The sequence below is a fragment of the Delphinapterus leucas genome, chromosome 6 (assembly GCF_059928025.1).
Source record: "Delphinapterus leucas isolate spDelLeu-1000000601 "Yukka" chromosome 6, BTC_Dleu_Yukka2, whole genome shotgun sequence".
Taxonomy (NCBI): Eukaryota; Metazoa; Chordata; class Mammalia; order Artiodactyla; family Monodontidae; genus Delphinapterus; species Delphinapterus leucas.
The window spans coordinates 121,118,157-121,143,426 of NC_143134.1; the positions used below are offsets into that span (position 1 = coordinate 121,118,157).

Consider the following 25,270-nt stretch of genomic DNA (forward strand, 5'->3'; position numbering starts at 1 on the left):
GTGGGGGGGGGGGCCGCGGGCAGCAGAGGAGTAGCGTTTTTTTACAGGCAGCGCCTTGGCCACCTGGCAGGGCTGGGTCGCCTAGCAACGGCGGGGTCCTTCCTGGCTCGGCGGCGCTTCGGGCCTGAGGGGAGAAAACCGCAGCTAAGGACGTTGGGGGCAGGCGGCCGCGTTGCGGGAGGCGGCAACGGGACGGTGACGCGCGGTTGGTGCGCCCGGGGTCCGGCTTCAGCATCCGAGGAGAGATGAATACGGCCAAGGCCCGGGTGGGGCCCGCGGCCGACCGGCCTGCGCCACCCGAGGAGAAGGAGGGCGAGGCGGGCGGGAAGGAGCCGGGGGCGGACGCGGCCCCCGGGCCCAGTGCCGCGTTCCGCCTCCTAGTGACTCGGCGAGAACCGGCGGTGAAGCTGCAATATGCGGTGAGCGGCCTGGAGCCGCTGGCGTGGTCCGAGGACCACCGCGTGTCGGTGTCCACGGCCCGCAGCATCGCTGTGCTGGAGCTCATCTGCGACGTGCACAACCCGGGCCAGGACCTGGTTATCCACCGCACCTCGGTGTCTGCGCCCCTCAACAGCTGCTTTCTCAAAGTAAGTCATCCCCGGGCCGCAGCCCTGGGTCTCTTCCTGCTCCCCTCCCGCGCCCGCGTCACGGGTCCCTGGGGAATCCCGGCCCACGCCTAGTCCGGGGATTCCCCTCCTCGCCTCCAGCGCTTAGGGTCACGGTAGCTTAAAAAAGAAACAAAAAACCGTCCAGACGTTTACACCCGATTCCCTGGGTCACCCATCCATTCCACACACACACACAATCCATTCCCGACACACACACACACACACACACACGGTAGCTTAAAAAACAAACAAAAAACCGTCCAGACGTTTACGCCCGATTTCCCGGGTCACCCATCCACTCCCCCCCACACACACGGTAGCTTAAAAAACAAACAAAAAACCGTCCAGATGTTTACGCCCGGTTTCCCGGGTCACCCATCCACTCCCGACACACCGCACACACCAAACACATCTCGGCCGGCTGCCGGCACACACACACACACACACACACACACACACCGCACACATCTCGGGAGGTCCCTCTCGGAGCCACGTTTTCCCTTTGCCCCAGCGTCTGGCCGGCTGCCAGCGCCGATTTCTTTCCTCGGTGCTTTCTGAGGCTCCACCCCCTGTTGACCCAACCCCAGACCTGCCTCTGCCGTTGCTCCTGTTGTCTGGGGCTTGCTCCCCGAGGCCTTTGGCTGGCTTTGTTTACTGTGTTGTGCCCTCCTCTTGCGCCTCTTTTGCTTTGGAGGAGAAAAATTGGTTCTTTCCATTGTCTTTACTGTTTCAGTGACTTTATTATGAATGGTCTTTGCTTCTCATCTTGCGCAGATGGATAAATACTGGATGTCGGGGTTAGTACTCCAGTTTTTCTTCAATAACTAAGAGGCTTTGGGATGTAGAACGAAAAATAGAGCTTCTGGAAAATAAGTGCAGTTCTTAAACTTAAAGCCCGAGATCTCCGTGTAAATTTAGTGCTTTCGGTTTCGTATTAACTAAGTTTGCCTTCAGAACTTTAGGGCTCCTGAAGTTTTATTGTTCTGTCATCACCATTTGCAAGTTGTTGTTTTTTTTTTAAGTAGTAAGTCGTATTGTTCATTTTAGTGGTTTAAAAGTATTAAAACTTTCGCTGTTTCTTTTATAGATCTGTATGCGTATATGTGACAGTCAAAGTGTATATTCATTCTTTCAACACATTTTTGAATACCACTGTGTATCAGCTAGGCACCAATCTAGGTTCTGGAAGTAAAGCATTGTACAAAACAAAGTCCCTATCCTCATGGAGCTTACCTTCTTTTTGCAAGTCGTGAACAAATAACAGTGTAATAATAGGTAGTGATAAACGTTGTAAGGATATGTATCTATATAAAGAGAACGTATTTTTGTGAACTTGAAGTTTTTTTTAAAAAACTCTTACTCTGCACAGCCATTTAAAATAGGAATCACTAACTGGGTAGGGTACAGGGAACCCACACCACTTTTTAGGATACTTAATCCAAGTTTGAAACTGATAAGTTGATGTTGAGTTGGATCATTGGTAAACCTGTATGACTAAGCCTTCTAAGATCTTGGACAAGATGTGAACAAATTGATTCAAGTATAACCAATCAGGTGGATAGATGTTCTTAATGCTACTGAACTGAGAAACACTCAAGGAGGGAGGCAGAACAAAGGGGTTTTAAAAGGTGTATCCTCTGCTGAAAAGGAACTTACTGTTGCTAAGGATGTTCATATGCACATCAGCTAGAGAAAATCTTAAGTGTGTGTCTCAATATGGTAGAGATTTAATACTTTAGCAGAGAGAGTTTAAAGGAAGGAAGGAATAGTGAAGCGAGATGCTTTTGTCAGGGAAGGTTATTTGGTGGTGAATCTGCAGCAGACCTAAAAAAAGGTAGGGTTTGGGTTGTGAGAAGTCCCCCGGAGGAAAGGGTCATCCAGATGGCAGCAGTGAGGTGCCCGTCTCGCACACATACATGCAAATCACGAGCATAACGTGCTGCTGTTTGTGTAAATAATGACGGGTCAGCAGTTGAGTTCAAGTAGCTTTCCTAGAGAGTCAGAGGAAGTAAAGTGAGGCCAGTTTGGGAACGTTGAAAGGTCAGTCTGAGATGGTTGACTTCAATCTAGGAAGGCCTAAAGTGCTGTTACAATATCATGGACGTGGACTGACCTGGTGTGGTTCAGGAATATGAATCTGGCTGACCTAGAGGCAAGTAGATGATTGTTGGCGTCAGTATAAAACAGGGGTTAAGAGATTGCGCTTTAGCACCAGATAGCAAGATAGGCCTATCTATAAAAGGAGAGTAATAAAACCTACCTTGGGCTTCCCTGGTGGCGCAGTGGTTGAGAGTCCGCCTGCCGATGCAGGGGACGCGGGTTTGTGCCCCGGTCTGGGAGGATCCCACATGCCGCGGAGCGGCTGGGCCCGTGAGCCATGGCCGCTGAGCCTGCGCGTCCGGAGCCTGTGCTCCGCAATGGGAGAGGCCACAACAGGGAGAGGCCCGCGTACCGCAAAAATAAATAAATAAATAAATAAAACATACCTTGTTTAGAATTTTCAGAAGATTCAGTTAAATATATATTTATATACGTACATACATACACATGTGTAATTACTTAGCACAGTTCCTGGCACACTGTAAATGCTCAATTTAAAAAATAGTCATACAAGTATGAAGGAAGGAGTTTGGGTTAATGCTATGACTGTGGATATGAAGTTATTTATGGTACTGTATTCTGATAAAAATTTGACTCTGTAGTTGGTTCCACACCTGAGAAATGAGTAATAGGAAATCTTTATATATCCCTCTGGTAATTGATTGCTTTCCTGAAATTAATTAGTGGCATCTTCCCCGTCTGCACTGTTCTTCGGTATGCACATCACAGAAACCACCAATCAGCAGGCTTACTAGCCTAGCACTGCCTGGTGAATGAATGCTGAGTTGTCCTGCAATTCTAAAAGAGGCTTCTGTGGGATAAAGCTGCAGTAATGGTAGGAATGTAAAGAAGTCTCTATGTGTACTTTGATTGCACTACCCGTTGACAGTCCCTGTGGATTTAAATCTACTTGGTGCTGTCCAGCTCGCTGTAACATGAAAGATGGACATTCTGCAACCTAGATTTCAGTATGTAGCACTGCTAGAAGGTAGATACTAAACCTCTTTGAAGCTTTTGTCTGATCATTATTTAGATTATGAATTTTTTCAGGAAAATATGCAGTTAAATAATAGTTGACATATTATCTGCAATTTGCAAGTTACTGTCCTGGGCACTGAGGTTATGTGATATAAAGGTGAATGATATAAATCTGAAAAGCAATAAAATAGTGACTTAAGAATAAGTTGCGGACTTCCCTGGTGGCGCAGTGGTTAAGAATCCGCCTGCCAGTGCAGGGGACATGGGTTCGAGCCCTGGTCCGGGAAGATCCCACATGCCGTGGAGCATCTGAGCCCACGCACCACAACTACTGAGCCTGCACTCTAGAGCCCGCGAGCCACAACTACTGAGCCCATGTGCCACAACTACTGAAGCCTGTGTACCTAGAGCCTGTGCTCCGCAACAAGAGAAGCCACTGCAATGACAAGCCCACGCACCACAACGAAGACCCAACGCGGCCAAAAATAAATTAATTAATTAAAAAAAAGAGTAAGTTGCAGTTTCTTTTCCCATTGGACTGCTGATTTAATGAATCATCTAGTTGTACACAGTTCCAAATTCTAATAATATATGCATAACTAATTTGTATCAGTTGTTAAGAACGTTAGTAACATTAACTCCATCTACTACATTAAGTAAAATAACTATTTCCTGTCTTTGGAATTATGTTCCTGCCCTCAAGAAGTTTGCTGTCTAGTAGCTTCAAATGAGTTTTTATTTGTTAGGTGCTTACAAAGTACGCAGCTATTAGTTGTAATAGTGGCCAACTAGGAACGGGATATAGTCAAATGATTGGCTGGGGGTCAGCCTCTGGGAGCTGGACTCTTAACTGGTATGCTTCTAGGGCATCTGAGTACTTGTTTTGATTTGTTAACTAGTTTGTGATATGGAGAGTTGAGGGGAGGTCCAGTAGGCTAATTCAAACTACCTAACGTATTAGAAATTACTGCACAAAAAACCCTAAGGATTTTCCCTACTGGCTGACATCCACACTGCTCTCCATTCCGTCAAGGATTCTTCCTGCAGTGAGTAGGACCAAGCTTGAGCTTCCTTTATTTCATTCTGCTGCTGTTTGGGGTTACGCATTCTGTAAGTTTACTTTCAGTTCTATAGTAGATTTTATTGTAATAGTAAATTATCCTAGTCTGAGGATTATTGCTTAGTTTACAGTATTACGGGATTTGGTGAACAATTTTATATCTACCCTTCATTTGGTGGACAACTTAATGCCTATCTACCCTGCATTTTACATACTTTTATTAGGTCTCATTAACATTTACTTAATCCTCAGAGAGTATTAATAATTGTCATCATAGATAACATTTACTGAGTATTTATTAGTATGTGCTTTACATACATTGACTTAATTAACCTTCCAAACTCTATGAAAACATGTATTATTATACTCTTTATAGACGAGGACTTAAAGCCAGAAGGTTTAAACAGTTTGCTCAGGGTTACAGAGCTAGTGTATGATAGAGCCAGGATTTGAATCCAGGCAGTCTGGCATCACAGGAAAGATCTTCACTCAAATTTTATATACCCATCCAAAGCTCTGGGCTTTGATTAGCATTGTTTTATTAACAGGTTAGCCAGTGACACCTGTATTTAGTTGGAATTTCCAGTCTGTATTTCTCCAGCATGTCTGTAGGTGTATCCAAGAGACTACACTAAAATCAAGATACACTGCCCAAGACACAATTTCCAGAGATGACAGCCCCCCGAAAGGTTCTGTTGTTTAAAAAAAAAAAAGTTTGGACGTATGGACACCAAGGGGGGAAGGGTGGGGGTGGGATGAACTGGGAAGATAGGGACTGACACATATACACTAATATGTATAAAATAGGTAACTAAAGAGAACCTTCTGTAGAGCACAAGGAACTCTACTCGATGCTCTGTGGTGACCTAAATGGGAAGGAAATCCAAAAAAGAGGGGATACGTGTGTACGTATAGCTGATTCACTTTGCCGTACAGCAGAAACTAACAACACTGTAAAGCAACTATACCCCAGTTTTTAAAAAATGGTAAAAAAAATAAGTAAGTAAATAAAAAATAAAAGTTTGGATAGCTCTGGTTAAATAGGTCTCTTCAGTAGCTCCCTGGCTGTAACTCTTGACGGGGGAATAATATATAATATATAGAATTTTCAAAACTTATTTGGTTATAGACCTCTTTTTCAAGGGGCAATTTAGGGGAGTGATGTTCTGTTTTACACACTTTAGGAAAAGTTAGTCTTCTAATTCATTTGTTGGACTTTATATCTACCTTTCATTTTATATGCTTATGTATTATGCAATTTAGCAGTTAACTATTTGTTGCATTATGGTTTTCTGACACATCTCTGGTTGTCCAAGCTTTATCAAGGAATGTAATGGTTCTGAGTTCATCTTCCAAGGTCTTTCTATATTCTGGAGTGTAATTGCTCTGGGCTTGGGGACTTAAACTCATTTAAAGTGAGTTTCGTTATAGCCATGTATATTTAGGCTTGAATTCCTTTTTAATCATGTTTAATCTACCCTTTCCAGTTTGAAGATCAGCCTCTATGTAAAAGAAGATTGACACTAAAAAGGAATCGAAAGATTCTGCTTTCTCTGTTACCCATTTCTCTAAAGACAGTGGTTCACGTCCTTTTCTTCTTCCTACTTCTGACATAACAGAAACCATATTGTATTTTATTTTTATTTATTTATTTTTGGCTGCGTTGGGTCTTCATCGCTGCACGCGGGCTTTCTCTAGTTGCGTGGAGCGGGGACTACTCTTTGTTGCGACGTGTGGGCTTCTCATTGCGGTGGCTTCTCCTGTTGCGGAGCACGGGCTCCAGGCGCGCGGGCCTCAGTAGTTGTGGCACATGGGCTCCCGAGCGCAGGCTCAGTAGTTGTGGCTCATGGGCCCAGTTGCTCCGCGGCGTATGGGATCCTCCCGGACCAGGCCTCGAACCCATGTTCCCTGCATTAGCAGGCAGATTCTTAACCACTGTGCCACCAGGGAAGCCCCCAGAAACCATATTTTAATTGACCTGTGTTCTTTTGGGGCTTTAGCCTTTCTGGCTATTTTCTTATAGCTCTGGACCACTTTCTTTTGGTCATTTATCTCTCCTCTGTCTTTAATGTCCCTTTAAAATCTTTCTAAAGAGCTCACCATTGTACACCTAGACATTAAATAAATAGCACTGCGCATGTATGTTACAGACTTGGAGGAGGGAGAGATGAATGAAAGCTAGAATGATCTCAGAAGGCCTCATAGAGTTTGACCTGGTAGGAGGGATGGGATTCAAATAGGAGGAACGAGAGCATTCTACACAAGGGAGCCAGGGAAGGCAGAGTGGGAGTGTTCAGGGAACGGCAAATAGTCTTAACGGCAGTGGACATTATTCTATACAAACAGTGGACAGGCACTTCCCTGGTGGCGCAGTGGTTAAGAATCCGCCTGCCAATGCAGGGGACACGAGTTCGAGCCCTGGTTTGGGAAGATCCCACATGCCACGGAGCAACTAAGCCCGTGTGCCACAGCTACTGAGCCTGCGCTCTAGAGCCCACGAGCCACAAGTACTGAGCCCACGTGCCACAACTACGGAAGGCCATGCGCCTGGAGCCCGTGCTCCGCAACAAGAGAAGCCACCACAGTGAGAAGCCTGTGCACCGCAACGAAGAGTAGCCCCCGTTCACCGCAACTAGAGAGAGCCTGCACAGAGCAACGAAGACCCAACGCAGCCAGAAATAAATTAATAAAAATAAATTAATTAATTAAAAAAAGAAAAGAAAGAAACAGTGGACAGAACTGTTGGAGTTGGCTCTCAACGTAATTTGTAAATGAAATTTCAGATAGAAAACTTAAGAGCTGACATTTGTATTACAAAAATATTGTTAAAAATCCAGACATCTAATTGTATCAAAGATGTATATAGGTAGATTTTTTTTCATGACTTTCTCCTTTATTGTTTTGTGACTAGTTCAGCAGAATGCTTAGCTGACTCTTTAGAATCAAGTACATCTTTGTCATTGCTACTGCATATGTCAATTCTGAGAACCATGTGGGAACGAGGCTATGAATAATGACAGCACTTATTCTGACCCTTAAAAATAAATTGCCATTACCTGAGTGAATGCTCACTTAGTTTTAGACATGTGCTTGATCTTTTAAATGCATGTCATGCCAAAATTAACAGAACTGATATCAAATTACTGTTTTACATATTTATAATATGTAAACGTGTAACTGATTTATGTATTTATGTGAATCAGTTAATTCACCCTAATCAATGTAAATATAGTCCTCTTAGAGTGAAATATTTATCTGATAGTTTTTATATCTCTTATTTTCAGGTTGGCTCAAAAACGGAAGTTGCTGAGTGTAAGGAGAAATTTGCCGCCTCTGAAGACCCCACAGTCAGTCAGACTTTCATGTTGGACAGGGTGTTCAACCCTGAGGGGAAGGCTTTGCCACCACTGAGAGGATTCAAGTACACTAGCTGGTCCCCCATGGGCTGTGATGCTAATGGCAGGTGCCTCCTGGCAGCACTGACCATGGACAATCGCCTGACCATCCAGGCTAACCTCAACAGACTGCAGTGGGTCCAGCTGGTCGATCTGACGGAGATTTATGGGGAACGTCTTTATGAGACCAGTTACAGGTTCTCTAAAAGTGAGGCCCCGGAAGGGAATCTCAGGGATTTTGCTGAGTTTCAGAGAAGACACAGCATGCAGGCACCAGTCAGGATGGAGTGGTCAGGCATCTGTACCACTCAGCAGGTCAAGCATAACAACGAGTGCCGCGACGTGGGCAGCGTGCTCCTGGCCGTCCTCTTTGAAAACGGCAACATTGCTGTGTGGCAGTTTCAGCTACCGTTTGTAGGAAAGGAATCCATCTCTTCATGCAACACAATTGAGTCAGGAATCAACTCTCCTAGTGTTTTGTTTTGGTGGGAATATGAGCACAATAATCGGAAAATGAGCGGCCTTATCGTGGGGAGTGCTTTTGGACCTGTAAAAATTCTTCCTGTCAATCTCAAAGCAGTTAAAGGCTATTTCACGTTAAGGCAGCCTGTCGTCTTGTGGAAAGAAATGGACCAGTTGCCAGTACACAGCATCAAGTGTGTACCACTGTATCACCCTTACCAGAAGTGTAGTTGTAGCTTAGTGGTGGCCGCAAGAGGACCCTATGTGTTTTGGTGTCTTCTTCTGATCTCCAAAGCAGGCCTGAATGTTCACAATTCTCACGTCACAGGCCTGCACTCACTGCCGATTGTCTCCATGACTGCAGACAAGCAGAATGGGACGGTGTATACTTGTTCCAGTGATGGGAAGGTGAGGCAGCTGGTTCCCATTTTCACAGATGTTGCATTGAAGTTTGAACACCATTTGATTAAACTCTCGGATGTGTTTGGCTCAGTGAGGACACACGGGATAGCCGTGAGCCCCTGTGGTGCGTACCTGGCCGTCGTTACCACTGAGGGCATGGTCAACGGCCTCCATCCCGTTAACAAAAACTACCAGGTTCAGTTCGTTACTCTCAAAGCCTTTGAAGAGGCAGCTGCTAAGCTCCTGCAATCTTCAGTTCAGAATCTCTTTAAGCAGGTAGATTTAATAGACCTAGTACGTTGGAAGATTTTAAAAGATAAGCGTATCCCTCAATTTTTACAAGACGCTTTGGAAAAAAAGATTGAAAGCAGTGGGGCCACCTATTACTGGCGTTTCAAACTCTTCCTCCTGAGGATTTTATACCAGTCGATGCAGAAAACCGCTTCAGAAGCCTTATGCAGACCCATCCTTGAGGACTCAAAAATCTTACTAGTTGACTCACCTGGGACGGGCAATGCTGAGGGCGAGCAGCAGGAAGAAGGCGCTGCCTCGGAACAGACGAATAAGCACGGCCTTCAGGAGAGGAGCAAAGGAGGTGATCCAGAGGGCCCCACAGATGACTCAGTCACTCAGTCTGGAGACACTGGAGGCCGAGAGCCAATGGAAGAGAAACTCCTTGAAATCCAAGGGAAAATTGAAGCTGTGGAAATGCACTTGACCCGGGAGCACATGAAGCGAGTCTTAGGCGAAGTATACCTGCACACCTGGATCACAGAAAACACTAGCATCCCCACCCGGGGGCTCTGCAACTTTCTAATGTCTGATGAAGAGTATGATGACAGGACCGCACGGGTAGGTGCTCATTAACAAAAACACCGAAAAGCCCGCTTTCCTCGTGAGGAAGAAATGATCTAAACTTAATTCGTAAAGCTCACCTTCTGCTTTGACATTTTTTAGGTAATTGATTGGCATGAGGTGCAGGAGAATAAATAAGAAACAGATTAATGCAGAGGACACACTCATATCACACAAAGCATATTTCAGTTCTTGCTCTCACCGTGGCCTTGATTGGTACGCAAGGTTTGGGAGATTTCCAGGCTGTGGATGAGCTCCAGAAGCAGACCACGCTGTGATTGGGCAGACCCAGCAGGGGAAGGGTGGCACACCCTCCTTTCCCTTCCTGTTTGCAGAAGGTTTGGGAAGTGGGAGGACTGTGGCCGGGACTGTTTCCATTTGATAGTACTTGAGGGGGTCTTCTGATTTAGTCTAGAAGGGCATAGGAGCTAAACAAATAATTACTTATACATTGTTGTTTTGTTACAAAAACTGGGTATAATCTTTATTTTGATGATAGAACAATCTTACAGTATTATCCAAAACGTATTTCACAGAATTCAAGTTCCCTGACAGAACAGTAGGGTTCCAAGCTTGGGGAAATACTGCATACTCTATACTCCTCTTAAAGGTTCCCAGTGTACATCATCCTTCTAAGGGTTCTGGGAATTCCTATAGGAAAGAAATCATTTAACTTTGTGTAGCTCAGTGTTGTATAGACTTATTAATCAGGAATCCTGAGCTAACAGCTTTTAAAATCCTGAAGAATTGTGTTTTAAGGAACATGCTGTATACTAAAATATTCAGGACCACAGATGTCTGTGGTTCTTTTTACTCTGAAGCTTGATATTTATTCTCACTGCCTAAAGTCTTATCTAAAATATTAATTGCAGGTAGTAAATTCAGATATCTTCCATGCCTAATGTCAAACCATTCGCGAATCACTTGTTGCATTTTCTTGTTGGAAAGGTGTGTCTGTGTGTGTGTGTGTGTGTGTGTGTGTGTGTGTGTGTACATACGTACCCGTACACCCCTAAAATTATTTCTTAAGGATGTTTGCAACAATCTGATGTTGACTGAGAAAAAATACACAACCTAAAAGTTCAGTTACATTTTATTTGGCAGACAAAACTGAGGACTTAAGCCTGGGACACAGCATCTCAGATAGCTCTGAGGGACTGCTCCCAAGGGGCAAGGGGGTGGAGCCAGGATCTATTGGAGTTGTTGCAACAAAGACCAGGGTAGTTGGAGCATTAAAGATTGCTGTTAATTAAGGAAAACCAGATAACTGAAGTTAAGAAATTTAGCACTTTTCTATGTACGGGAAGATGCAAAGTCTGGGCTCACTGAAATTCCTTTGATGTGCACCTCAGCTACATGGGGCCAGTATCCTGTGCTTCTCATCTAGAGTCTCCTTGGTGCCCCATCAGGGGTGGCTGTAGCGGCTGACTGCTAGGTGCCGGGGCAGGGCGGCAGGGTCGGGGTGGGGGGGGCATCCTGCCTCCATCATGAGTTCCCTCAGGGCTCACCGACGGGCAGCTGTAATGTGATGGCTCGATGGCAGCAACATCCTTCGTTTACTGATACGGCAGGCAGTACTTTCATTCACACCCGAGTAGTTAAGATGTACTGTTCATGTAACTGACTTTTCATCTTTGAAAGTCAACTTTTAAGAATTGTTTCATTGTGGTCTAAATTGTGTGGAAGAGTTTTCTGGTATCACTGGTTCATAGGACCTAGCAGGGATATTATAAGTGTAAAATATTAACAAAAACATTTTAGGAAATTTGTAATGGAAGCTGGTTGGCAATGATTCAGAATAATTGTCCAGATGCTGCATGAACATGGAAAGCTACATTTAGCATAGTTACTTGGTTCCAACAGAGCCAATTTAAAGAAGGGAAGATTATACTCTGCCCATCTACAACAACTGAGTTTTGATTGAACACGATACGTTTCATGTTTTAAAATCCTACTGCATAAAACAAATGTTTTTTGTTTTGGAGTTTACTAGTTAAAGGCTAAGGAGAGTACTTAACTTGTAACTTGGAATTTATAACTTTCTTTATCCCCTGCTTTGAAGGTTGCTCGTGAAATCTGACAGTAAACCACTGGACAGTTTTCTTAATAAATGCACATATTTTGAAAGACAGGGAATAAACTTTGTTTTCAACAACTAAAAAATAAAGTAAAATCCTACTTTTACTTTATTCATAAAGTGTTCATAAAAATGAATCTTTTCAAACCTAGTACATTGGTTGTCCCTGCTATAAGGGACCATAAATAAGAATTTTCAAGGCCAAAAAGGCCAAAAGTTAATGGGCTTTAAATTTGTAAATTATATGTAGAGTAGGTAAGACACCCTTTTAAGCTATTAAGATACCCTTCAGAACTTCAGTGAACTAATTTTAGTGAATCACAGACTAAGAAGTTCTTACACAAGAGCTTAAGTGTCAAATGGATTAAAACTTTGAAGGACATTATCTGCTAGTAAGACAAGGTGGTTCTTAAGGATTGGTGTATCCCATGCCTCCCAGTAATATAGCTGGTAAAGGTGTTTTTCCAAAAAAATAATGAAGTAGATCAGTGTTTTGCAGACTTTCATTTTTGGAGTGATGCAACTCTAATAAAGCAGAGAAACAAGCAAAGCTGAAGTAGGGCCAAGGCCTAGAGCCCGCCCCGTCCATCTCTCCTGCTCCCACGGTGGGTCCTGCCATGCCTCTGCTGTGGGGTCGGTTGGTCTCCAATTGCAGGCTGACTGGATTGGTCATGGGTCTTTGGGCCATCAGAAGGGGAAATTATTATTTTTTAATCTTGATTATCTTTTTACTTTGTAGGCTTTTCTTAAAGAATAGACTTTTTTTTTTAACATCTTTATTGGGGCATAATTGCTTTAAGAATAGACATTTCTATAGTTCTACAGAGTTAGTGTTTCACATGATATTTTGCCTATAGAGATTATGTTTTTCTTAAAGTCAAAACATTGTACGTATAGCTGAATACTTTGTCTTCTAACAGAACTCTGAAGTCCTTGTTTCAGAAGCAATTAAAGGCAAGTAATAAGATTTGCGTTTTCAGAACAGTTTTCCCTTTAGTGGGTAAAGTTCACTCTGTCGTCACAGGGTGCCTGAATGAATTTATTTTGTTGTACTCAGCCAGTTGACACGAGTTGAAGGTCCAGCTTTTTTACTTTTCAGAGAGAGTGCTGGGCCTACGTGGAGATGCAGAGCTCCTGCTGTGTGTCAGATGCCATGTAGGTTTCCATTTCTCCTCTGTGTTAGGAAGCCCTGCGCTCACCTCAAAACATGCTGACTGCTTTGTCTCACTAGGTGCTGATCGGACACATCTCAAAGAAGATGAACAAGCAGACTTTCCCTGAGCACTGTAGTTTGTGTAAAGAGATCTTGCCATTCACAGATCGCAAACAGGCAGTCTGTTCCAATGGCCACATTTGGCTCCGGTAAGCTGCTTTTGCTCATTTTCCAGTTTTGTGTCACACAAACCACTGTAAAGTGTTTATCCAAAGTATATGTTGCCCACGCCATTAGGCTGGAGAAAAGCTGCTACTATAAAACCTGGTGTGGGCTTTTTACCATCCGTTTGACTCAAGCAAGACACCCTTTAATGATGGGTTATTTTCTGCGTCTTGTATATAGGGGTTTATTTATTTTGGTAATATTATTTTGCTTTGAAGTAGCATTAAATTTTTAAAAATCAGTATGACAAAAGCAATACCTGCTGAAGTTAATAGAATATAAAGTGCTTCTGTACTCTGTTTGGTTTATCTCTAACAAAAGGTAGAGGTCTTCCTCCGTCTCACTCTAAGAGGGAACCTTGGCACGTCTTCATCTTATGGCCCCACGGGCTGCACGTGACGCAGTTGGTCACTCCCTCTTCCTCCTCCTCAAAGCGCTTTGTTATCACCTGGCCCTCTGGACACAGTATCTCCTTGATGTCCGTCTTTGGACCTGTCTTTCCTCTGTCACCACTCTCCCTGGGCTGTCGCCTATCATCTGTACACTGGTGACTTAAACATATTGCTTTAGTCTGAATCGTTCCCCTTCAGTCTAGACTTCATATCTAAGCACCTGCTCAGTTGCTCTGTTTGGAAGTTTTAAAGGCATTTCAAATTTGAATCCAGCCTTTTCTTGCTACCTCCACCTCTACAGCCCTGGTCCACGACACCATCATCTCTTGCCCAGATTATTATAGTTATCTCCCAGCCCATCTTCTGTGTCTTTCCTTGCCCCCTCCAGGCTGTTCTAAGTAGAGCTGAGGTTGTGATCCTATTATGACCTCATCAGCTCATGTCACCCCCTCTGCTCAAAACTCTCTAGTGGCTGCCCATTTCTGATGAGTGAAAGCTAAAATCCATTCAGTGGTCACGACTCCATGGCCTGGCCCCCATCAAGGGGGCCACTTTCTCCGGCTTGCTGACTTCACTCGAGGTGCACTGGCCTCCTTGTTCCTCAGGTACATGCGGCACCCCTCCCACCCTGGACGTCTTCACTGGCTGTCCTCTCTGCCCGGGGTGCTCTTCTAGCAGGTGTCCACAGGGCTTCCTTCCCGGCCACACTGCCTAAAATCGTGACACCTGATGACATCCCTCTCCCGTCTCAGTATGTAGTCTTCATCCCTCTTCCTTGCTTTATTTTCCTCCTTAGCAGTTATCACCACTTTATATATTTATATATATATATATATATATATATTTTTTTTTTTTTTTAATGAGGAACCTTCTCTTTCTTTTTTATAAATCCATTTATTTTTGGCTGCATTGGGTCTTCATTGCTATGCGTAGGCTTTCTCTAGTTGCCGCGAGCGGGGGCTACTCTTGGTTGCGCGACGCGGGCTTCTTATTGCGGTGGCTTCTCTTGTTGCGGAGCACGGGCTCTAGGCACATGGGCTTCAGTAGTTGTGGCACGTGGGCTCAGTAGTTGTGGCTCGCGGGCTCTAGAGCACAGGCTCAGTAGTTGTGGTGCACAGGCTTAGTTGCTCCGCAGCATGTGGGATCTTCTCGGGCCAGGGCTCGAACCCGTGTCCCCTGCATTGGTGAGCAGATTCTTAACCACTGCACCACCGGGGAAGTCCCACTTAATATATTTTTACTTTATGTTTTTCTCCTTTCTCTGGAATAGAAAGTTCATGAAGACAGGCAATTTGGTTGTTTTGTTCATGGCTGTTTCTAGAACAAAGCCTGGTGTGTGGTAGGCACTCAGTAGGTTTTTAAAGTTTATTTCCAATAGAAACAGGATTGTGCTACATGTAACTACCTTAACAACTTGCGTGTTCTCTTAGCAAGATGTTGTGGGCATTTTCCACATCAGTACGTAGATGCCATTCTTAACAGGTGTAGAGTTCTCCACTGTATGGATGCTCCAGCACTCCCTCTTACTGACGGATGTCTGGATTTCCCGGCCGTTGCTTTGTCCCTAGACTTCCGATCTGACTGTTCCGCCTTATGTTTGCGGAGAAGAGGAAACCAGCTTGTAATATAGTGGCCTTGTAACAGTAGCCACTTGGCCTGTTGGCGCTGCCAGCGTGCCAGGCACGACTCTGAGCAGTACGCGCATCCTGAGCCACACGAGGGGCGCCGCCACTGTTCCCATTTTTACAGATGAGGAAACTGGGGACTGGGGAAGTCCGAATTTGTCCAGAGGCACCCAGGTGGTTAGCGGCAGAGCTGAGAACTTGGCCTATACATTGTTGTCTCTCAGATGGCTTCTTCCACAAAAATTATTTTCGTTTTTGCTGATTGAAGTTAGTGCCAGAATACCTGGGTGTAGTTTCTCCCGGTGAGAATGGGTGCTTGCTCCCACTCAGGTATAATCTTTCTTCCTGTACACCCAAGTCTTTACTCGAGGTAAACCTACTTGGAATTCCTTCCCCCAACCCTCCCTTCCTCTTTGTATTTTTTACTGCTTAGTTGCTCATCCTAAACACTGTTATCCTGCAGAAAACCTTCCACGCAGAGCCCAAGTGCTCTCTCTGATATCCCACTGCTGCCCACCTTCCCTTATTTGCCTGGTCCTGGTAGATGCTCAGTGAGTGGTCATTGGGTGGAATTGAACCTCTGAGCTTTTGTTCATGGCCCTTCTTTTTTTGCACCATTAATTTTGTCTTCTATGTCTTTCAGGTTTTCCCCACTGTGCTAGGGAAGACAGTGCTCATACCTAATCTTAAAAATCACTAACAAGAATAGTTTCCAGTATAATACATAATTGATTTTTTTTTAACATATGAAAAATTCACAGTGCAATCAGGTGTAAAAGGATTACATTCTTTCTCAGTGCTGCAAACATGGCGAAAAAAAAAAAGAAGCTGCAGTGACTGTCTGGATTAGAAGCTTTGTATCTCTTGGTTTAGCCTGACGGACACTTCCCCTTTACTAAGTGTGGGGGGCGGGTAGGTCTGGCCTGTGCAGAGGGATACATTGTCGCCATGCATTTGTGAACTGTTTTTGCCCTTTACTTAGTTAACTTGTGGTTTTAGAATAACTGTATGTGGTGAGTTACCTTCAATACTATGCTGCTTTCCACCGTTAGTGGAACTGATGGTACAATCTGTCTGCTTTCAGGTGCTTTTTAACCTACCAGTCCTGCCAGAGTTTGATATACAGAAGGTGTTTGCTCCATGACAGCATTGCCCGCCATCCAGCCGCAGAAGGTGAATGCTTTCCCAGCCTGTGGGGGGGTGAGACTGAGCACACCCAGGTCCCCCTCCTGCTTAGCCTTGCGCCGTCAGGGACGGTGAGCAGGCTCCTCGTGCTCTGTACACTATTATCATGAACCACAACTAATTAAGAAATGGCCACTGGAACATTATTCACGCTAACATACCTGGTGATGTTAGTGTGGGGTAAGCGGGGCTGCAGTTTGCTGTTCTGTCACTGCAAGCAAAGTATTTATTCAGAAAAGCTTGTTTTAGACGGCATGCATAGACTATATAGTGTTTGAAGGAAAACTCTGCAACTGATAACGTACACAAAGACAGCATTGCTGAAACACGGACATGCACTTGCAGTCATCCTTCTGGTAGCCATGGTGGGGTTCCTTTTCGGGTTGGCCAGTATTCTCTTTCCTGATAGCCCTGGTGACAAAGCCCACATTTATGACATAACTAGTTGGAAATAAGATCGTAGATGTGTGTCAGGAATTAGTGATGTAAACAGTCCCATGAACGTCAGTTTATGACCTGAGGTTCATTAACATCACACTAACCAAATGAGCTAACTAGACACCATTATCCACCTGTGTACACTTTGGGGGTAATTTATGGTCTCAAGTAAAACAAAATGTTCTGTGTAAAACTACACCCTTATTGATTTTTGCTCTAACCTGGCTGAAGCTCTCTAATTCTGAGAAGTTGGTGTGTTGGCAGCTTGTGTTCTGTATTAACTCTTTGTTATGGCAAATGCAATCATAAAAGTAGAGAAAAAGAGTATAAGAAACTCTGATGTACCCATCATTCAGCTTCTGAAATTGCCAGCTCACGACCTTTCATGTTTCATCTGTTGGTCCTCCCCCCTCCTCCCCCCTCTTCCCCCCTCCTCCCCCCTCCTCCCCCCTCTTCCCCCCTCCTCCCCCCTCCTCCCCCCTCCTCCCCCCTCTCCCCTCCTCTTTTTTTTTTTTTTTTGCAGTACGCGGGCCTCTCACTGTTGTGGCCTCTCCCGCTGCGGAGCACAGGCTCCGGACGCGCAGGCTCAGCGGCCATGGCTCACGGGCCCAGCCGCTCCGCGGCACGTGGGATCTTCCCGGACCGGGGCACGAACCCGCGTCCCCTACATCGGCAGGCGGACTCTCAACCGCTGCGCCACCAGGGAAGCCCCCCCTCCTCTTATTGGATTATTTTGAAGCAAATGTTGGGGGACTTTTAAACACTCATTGCAATTGAGAATTGGTATACTGTTTAGACAGGACATCAGGAAAAGATGGAAACAAATAAAAAACACACACCTGCCAGCTGACGTTGTGTTGAGCCACATACAGCTCTTGGGAAGAATGTGAATCGCTGAGATCTGGAGAGTACTAACCGGTAGAGCACAGTATTTCACAGACCAGGGAAGTTTTTAAAAGGGGGAGAAAGTGTTGACACAGTGTTGCCATGTTTTTATTTTTCCAAGTAATGTATTTTTTAAAGTTACTGTTACTGTAATTTTATAAGAGTATTTTAACATTATCCATGTATGAAGAATATACTCTCAGAACAAAGTATAGTCCTTTCTTTAAACAGAATAAATTCAGCTTTATGAAACACTCATTCATTACCCTTATTTTCCTATTTCATCACGCACTTAGCTTTGGGAACCACAGATTTAGTCCAACCTCGTCTAGAATGTTGTAGTGAGGGACTCTGTCCAGGGACACAGAGCTGGGACCAGAGTGCCCATCCCTTAATACTGTGGTCCATCCAGGGCCCATCCCATTTGATTGCCTTTTCTGAAGTTTACGCTCAATACTGCTTGTCTTACTTTTGTAGATCCTGACTGGATTAAGAGGTTACTGCAAAGCCCCTGCCCTTTCTGTGATTCTCCTGTCTTCTGAATGTCCAGGATGGGAAGATGGAAAGGGCATGTACTCTGCTGTGGAAAGTGCCGTCCAGCCCCAAGAGCTAGGACGCGCAAGAGGAGAGGCACCCTTCATGACTGTACATAGGGCGTGGGGACTCACTGCTGAAGTGTGTTCTCTGTCTCCAGGGACTAAAGGATGTCTTTAAAGTGACTGAGTGCAGAGATTTTAAGTCCTTTTGAGATGAACATTATCCCCCAACTCCTTGCCAATGAGGAACTTATTTTTCAAGTGTCTTGACTGAAGCAGTTTGAACAAAACGCATGCCCTGTCATTTCTCAGAACAGAATGGTCCCTTCTAGGGAGTATGGATAAGGGCCTTGCTGGGCCAAGTTAGGCTTTTTAATCCTGGCCTTGGTCTGGAACTGTCTTGTGGCTCCAGGGAGCTGTAGTTACCTGGTACGTGGTATGCAGTGTCCCAACAGATATTAAAGTGTCTGAAACAACCTGTGGGCCTGATGTTTTGTTCTCAACAAACAGCTGCAGATCTGCATCCTGCCAGTTGTTTTTCACGCATATTGAAAACATTTTCTTAAAACTATATATTTTAAAGAGGTTGAAGCCAAGACTAAAGTTGGTTTTAATGTGTCAAAAGATCAGGTGACTCTTGTAAGTTAATAATTGTGACTTATTTTTAATGATCTCTCCCATGTCATCAGTTTCCTGCTCTGACTCCTTCACAGGTATAAGGATGTCAAGTATTCCTGTTCACCTGCGTCACAACCCTCTTCAGACTTACCTGTGACAACTTGGTGAGATATTGGTACACAGAGGAAAAGTATTATTTTCTCCTTTTTTATTAAAACATTTAATATTTTTAATGTTGACATTTCCAGACGTATCATTTATATCCCGAGTCTGTCTAGAGACGTCCAGAAAGAGACAGGCAGCTCAGAAGTGTGGACCCTTGAGCTCTGGTGCTATCGTGTGTGTAGCTCAGTCAACCAGAGGCTGGGAATTCCTTCCCTCTGCAAAGGTCCTCGATATTTATAATACAGGTATTTTCCTATGGACTGTTAAGAAGAGATGTTAGACATTAATTGGTCTTAAAACCTACAGTTAACAATAGACATTCTAGAACTACAGTGTTCTTGGATTTTTAAAATAAGTATCCTAGGGATTGGTGCTAATTAACAGGACTGTAATGCACTCACCTTGAAATGGTGCATATTTCTGGAAAGTTGGATGGGAAATACAAAATGTGAAATTTAAGTGATATTAAACCTTTATTCCAACACTTATTCTTGCTTTTATTTTTGTATCCTTAGTGAAAGACATTTTGTCCTCACTGAGAAACGCTCGCTGTTTGGAGAGCATGTAACAGCAACACCGCTCCCGCCTGTAGGCTCTCTCCCCCTAGTGTCTTCCCTGCCCTGTCCGTACTTATTGGAGACAAGAGCCCTTAAGAGGCACTTCCAGACAGTCTGCTTTGAAGTGTCTTTTGTTTCCCTTTCAAATTTTTGTTTTTGTCTCCTGTGTTTAATTCTGTATTTCTGCTGCTGTTTCGTTCTGCTGGATCATCTGCTTATCTTTCTCATTTTGGTGGTAAAACTTCAAGAGGAGTGTTTACCCAGACTTTAGGGTCCAGCACGTTCAAATGATTGTCAAGGAAGAGAACCAGGCAACATTAAAATCAGGAAGAACACAGCTCGGGAAGCTGTATCGTTGCGGTCGTTTGTGCCTAGAGCTGTTTCACTTTACAGTAAATATGACAGTAAAAATTGAGATCCTGTCAGGGAATTCTTGCAGTTTCTATACTCAGAGCACGTGCTGAGTTTCACTTATACTCAGAGCACATGCTGAGTTTCACTTATACTCAGAGCACATGCTGAGTTTCACTTATTTTTTTTTTTCCTAATCAGAGTTAGTAGTTGATTTGTTCTTACTGGGGAATTTTGTGCTGCTGCCATTTAAAACTTACGTTAAGTTTTTATTTAAAGCAGTTATGCATTTGGGGGGAAAATTTGACTCTTAGGAATAAACTAAAAAGGGTCACCTGAGTTATTTTGTATGTCTGGGTAGCAGTAAACATGGTAACTCTTTTACTAGAACGTGGCTTCTCTCTGGGGGGGCTCTGCCCAATGGCATTCTTAAGGCTGAAATCCAGCCAGCATCTGCCTCAAATTTCTGCACACCGAGTTGGGAGCCCTCCGCCCCCTCTCCCCACCCCTCCCTTCTGTGGAGGTTAATCCATTGACCTGTGAGAACGAGAAGGAGATTTTCAGTTAATGGCAGGATCACACAGCGCGCTTCTGAATGTCCTAAGGGTCAGCATACTTGGTGACAGAGTGGTGAGCAGCGAAGCCCTGGAAGAGCGTGAGGGACGCCGGGAAATTGTCTCCTGGTTTACACTTAGCATATGCCCTCTGTGCCTTCCTAGAACTCACCTGATCTGTGTAGTGGATTTCCAGTTCATTTCAGCTGTCACCGCTCCACGGCGTGGATGAGACGGCCATGATGCCACTGCTTTGCACGAAGGTGCAGGAGCAAAGGTCCTGTGCAGTCAGACCTTCTAAGCCATGACAGTGTTGCATTTTGGGAGTCTGATGTCCACACCTGTGTCACACTTTCTCTGTTGAGGGTTATTCGTTCCTGTTATTCTAGATAAGAAATTGAGAGTTCGTTAGGCCTGATACTCATTCTGAAATCCTATGTCCACTACCCAGACTTCAAGCCATCTCTGCCTGCTATTGTATCTGCCCAAACTACCAGTTATTTTTCAATGTCAGGAGTTATTAGAACCACTGGCGAAGCTCATGGTCGAGGGTGACATTTTTCTGCTTCTCTCTCTAGGAAGTTTTTGAGAATGTTAATGTTGGGGCGTGTGGGCTAGACCTATTAGCAGCCTTCACCAGTTAGGTTAAAAGAATGTCAGAGGGTAATAATGGAATATTAAAATATATTCTGTTGTAACTGTAATGGTGTCAGATAATATGCAGAAGAAATCAAGGCTCATTGGTCTTGTCTGGAGGAACACAGAGCTGCTTTTTCAGAGCACCCGCTCTCCTGGCAGCACTGAGCTGTGTCGGGGTTTGGTGAATTGCCGCGGCTCCTGGAATGAAAGCAGGAATTACTGTCACTGTACGATTTCCACGGGTCCATCCATCCTCTCTGCTCCTGACCTCCCTCTCCCTCCCTTCCAGGAGAGGTCCTCTCCATTTCCGTCCCTTTAGTTCTCTCAGCTTTAGGACACCTTCTGAGCTACCAGATTTGAAAGAAAAATAGGTTTGTGATAAAATTTCTCTAAACTAAATCACATAGCAGGTCTCCCTTCCTAGAAGAAACTATTAAACAGTAGTTTTTCTTTCTAAGAGTAATAGTGTTAGTTGTTAACAACTTGATAAACTGTATCTGGTTTTCTTCAAAACTCTGAATTATAATTTCCCTGTTGGAAATTTCCCACACCTTCAGGCTGGACTTTGGGCAGAGTGGGCTGGATTTCAGCTCCCTGCCACCACCCGCTCTGCTCCCCAAGCCAGTTATTCCTGACAAGCAAAAAAAAATTCTGGCTATATTCAAAGTCAGCAGGCCTAAACTTTTTTAAGGGAAAGATAGGCTCTGCCCTTTTTTCTTTTTAGAGATGGGACAGCACAAACAGCAAATAGCTGGACCAATAAAAGCATCTCTTTACGGCTAGCCCTGCGTGGACTGTTGGGGTCTGCAGGCTTCCATGGTTGAGTGTGAACAAACACATCCCTGTGCTCTCACGCTGCTACCTGTGTGGGTGGGGCTCAGCAGCTCTGTTGACAGCAGAGCGGCTCGGGCATCTAGCCTCTCCCATCACCATCGTCGGATTGTAAAAATGCCTCTACAGCAGATCTAACTGAAGTGAAGTGGTTGCACTTCAGCTGTTAGTGGAAGTAGCAGCCGACAGTTTCCAGCAGAGTTGTAGACCATGTCTCAAGTCTCATAGGTATTAAGCTTTGAACTGCTCGTTTTTGATGCTAAGAGAAGTTTTTGGAGCTAGGATCTTCACGTGATAACCTGGTATCTGCAGCTCAAGCTGACGTTAGGGCGCGTGAGATTTCACTGTCCTTATACTGAATTAAGTCAGCTTTGCAGAGTTGCTTCTAATGATCACTCTCACCACAGCATCGCTACCCTGGTGTACAGCAGGGTTTTTCAGAAGATGCAGACTTCTTTCCCTGGCACAGATACACATCAGTGTCAGGACTGGCTGGCTGGCCTGAGTCTGGTAAATAGGGTGCAGCCTCCTATCTGCCTGTATGGTTTGTTTTAAGATGGCTGTTTCTGAAAACTTGCTGTAGAAATCAGTAAATTTAACAGGGGAGAGACTTTATATAAAGAAGTCCTGTAAAGAAGTTAATCTTTTTGTTATATACATGTGTATGCCCCCAACCTCTTAATCAGATTAGGTGATTCAGCTTTTATCTTGCATTTTAACTTATAACTATACTCCGGGGGGGAGACTTAATATACGATATGAGGTCCTAGACAGTGCGTTTATTTACCACAGTATTATATGGTTAACCAACATGGTGTTCATTCATTCATTCATTCATTCATTCATCCCAGGCTTGGGAGGAGTTGCAAAGGGGGAATGATGATACTTTCATACTGATGTGATAAAGCAAAGGTGCAGGCTGTCTAGTTGAAATATTGTAAATGGGTTGGTGGACTTGAATTTCAGAACTCTAAACCTTATAGTTATTTCTAAGGTAAAAACTTGCTTACCTCACTGTTATGAAGTCCTGTTAGTTTCATAGAAAGATCCCGTGAAAATGGTCTCCTTGGATGGTGTAAGAGGTGGTGGCTTTGAAGCATTTCGTGTGTTATCAGTTTGACTCTTGGCTAACAGACTGGTGAGGTCTAGGGTGTTTTGTTTTGTTTTTGGTATTAATGCAAAAATTAATTATGTCTTTTTCAAGACTGACTCAGATTTGTACTTCAGTGTATGAAAAGAAAGTGAACATCAAACTTGTGTATACAGAAATGAGACTGTATAGAAAAATAAGTCTGTGTTGTGTAGAGTAGTATATATTTTGTTTATCCAATGCCTGCGCTATCTTTGTGCTTGGCTTCAAATTGTGTGTTTGTTTACATATGACATTTTTTGAAATAAAAAGAAAAGGCAACTAAAAACTTAAGGTTATAGAAAGGAGATGGTTTTTTAATGCTTACCATCTGATTAGGTGGTGTGTTTTAAACTTTTAGTGTGTAAATAAAAAACTTTAAGAATAATAGCACATTTTGCTTGGAATACCCCCATCCAGAAGAATTGGCTGCTTCTCTGCATTATACGTATGTACATAGTGTTCATTATTAGATTGTAAGCTCCTCAAGGGCAGGGACTGTCTGTCTCATCTTGGTAGTTCCTGCAGCACCAAGTGTCAAGTGCCTTGCACAGAGTAGGTGCTGGTGATACAGAGAATGAGTGAGTAACTTCCTGCCACCTGTAAGACGAAGCATGGTTCACTTTTTCCAGTGTGTTCAAAACTGCGAAGAACTGATGACCGGAAGAGGGCAGAATTCTTTCTTGGGTTTGAACTGGGCCTCCTGGGCTGAAGCAGACCATGCTGTATCCTTTGCACTAGTTATCTTCTTTCCCTGAAGATACACTGGTGTCCTGAGCTTTTATCTGATAGTAGGGCAGAGGTTTCTGGGAAAAGTTTGAAGTGGGAAAGATTATAGAGAAAATGAAATGGAAATCATGGAGGGTGTTTGTCAAATGCAGTCCTGTGGGGCAATCTTATTTTAGTTATTACTAAAGAAAAGGGTAGCAAATTCTCTTTCTTTACCAGTTAGCTGGTTGGCCAATTTTCCAGTTAATGAAATCATTGGTTTTTTAGCTTTTTCCCATTTTGGATACCCCGCAATTGCTCTTAGGATTCTGGTACTTAGAGTCTATTAAAGTTGCTGTGAATATCCAGTGCTGTACATAATGGCGGTTTTGTAAATGTGAAATAACCTCAATTATGTTGTGTTTTGTATGCAGAGCCACTAGTATTGTTATCTTGGCCACTTTTTTATTCAAAATAAATAAATAATCAAATTACTTGTATATCGTGTGCATATTTTCACCTGGTTTCTAGCAAAGCTTAGAAACCTCTTTTGTCCTGACCAGCACCAGCAAAGGTAAGTAATGCGCAGGCACAAGCAGAGGAGAAGGGAAAGAATTGTACAAGAAATGGCCATTAGCAAGGATCTCGAAAGCAATTCAGTATGCCTTCGGTGGTTTATTCCAGAACAAGTCTGAGGAACGTAAGGGGAAACAAAACAGCTTCGGTAGGCTATTAGACCACATATAGTTAACAATTCAGTTAAATAGTATCTGGTGAGTACTTAAACGAAGTGCTCGTTGCCGGATTTCAGCAACAATAAACCTGTGATTCAGACAAATCCTCCTGCTGAGAGCAACTAGAAAAGCTAGACAAACACCAAACAGGATAAAGAAAATGAATAACACACCTCAACATACAGTAATAAAACTGCTGAAAAATCAAAGAGAAAAATCTAAGCAAAGAAAAAAGACAAGTTACTTTAAAAAAACAAAAAGCAGTAATAAGACTTAAAGATGACTTCTCAATGGAAATGGTGAAAATGAGAAGGCAGTGAAAAGGTGCCTTCAGGGGGCCGAGAGAATAATTTCCAACCTCAGATTTTGAGCTTGGCAAAAAAAGTCCTTTAAGAATGAAAGACATTTTCAGACGAATAAGAATGGAAAATAATGCATCACGACAGACCCACACTAAGGGAAATTCTAAAGGGTGGTGTCAGGTGGAACTCAGAGAAGAGCACTAAGAAGGGGAGACAGGAGGGCAAAGCTGTGACTGTGAAACAGAACATCCTGAGGTTCTTAAAACACATGCCTGCAAGTCAGGAGTGCTCAGTTCTGTAAGTCCT

At 43.8% G+C, this 25,270-nt stretch overlaps 1 protein-coding gene across 1 annotated transcript; it reads left to right on the plus strand.

Moving 5' to 3' along the window:
• The first annotated feature begins 12 nt into the window (after nucleotides 1–12).
• GTF3C4 (general transcription factor IIIC subunit 4) lies at nucleotides 13–24,428 on the plus strand. Its single transcript, XM_022578340.3, has 5 exons — nucleotides 13–587; nucleotides 8,031–9,857; nucleotides 13,169–13,299; nucleotides 16,417–16,505; nucleotides 18,318–24,428. Exons 1-5 carry the CDS (start codon nucleotides 246–248, stop codon nucleotides 18,380–18,382), a joined length of 2,454 nt encoding a protein of 817 aa, XP_022434048.1. The 5' UTR covers nucleotides 13–245; the 3' UTR covers nucleotides 18,383–24,428.
• Nucleotides 24,429–25,270: the final 842 nt, after the last annotated feature.

What these genes read in the sequence shown, in the direction of transcription:
- GTF3C4 (XM_022578340.3), top strand. Translation starts at nt 246, where the DNA reads ATGAATACGGCCAAGGCCCGGGTGGGGCCCGCGGCCGACCGGCCTGCG. An exon ending in TCAACAGCTGCTTTCTCAAA is followed by an intron (nt 588 to 8,030) that starts GTAAGTCATCCC and finishes TCTTATTTTCAG; the next exon opens with GTTGGCTCAAAAACGGAAGT. An exon ending in ATGATGACAGGACCGCACGG is followed by an intron (nt 9,858 to 13,168) that starts GTAGGTGCTCAT and finishes TTGTCTCACTAG; the next exon opens with GTGCTGATCGGACACATCTC.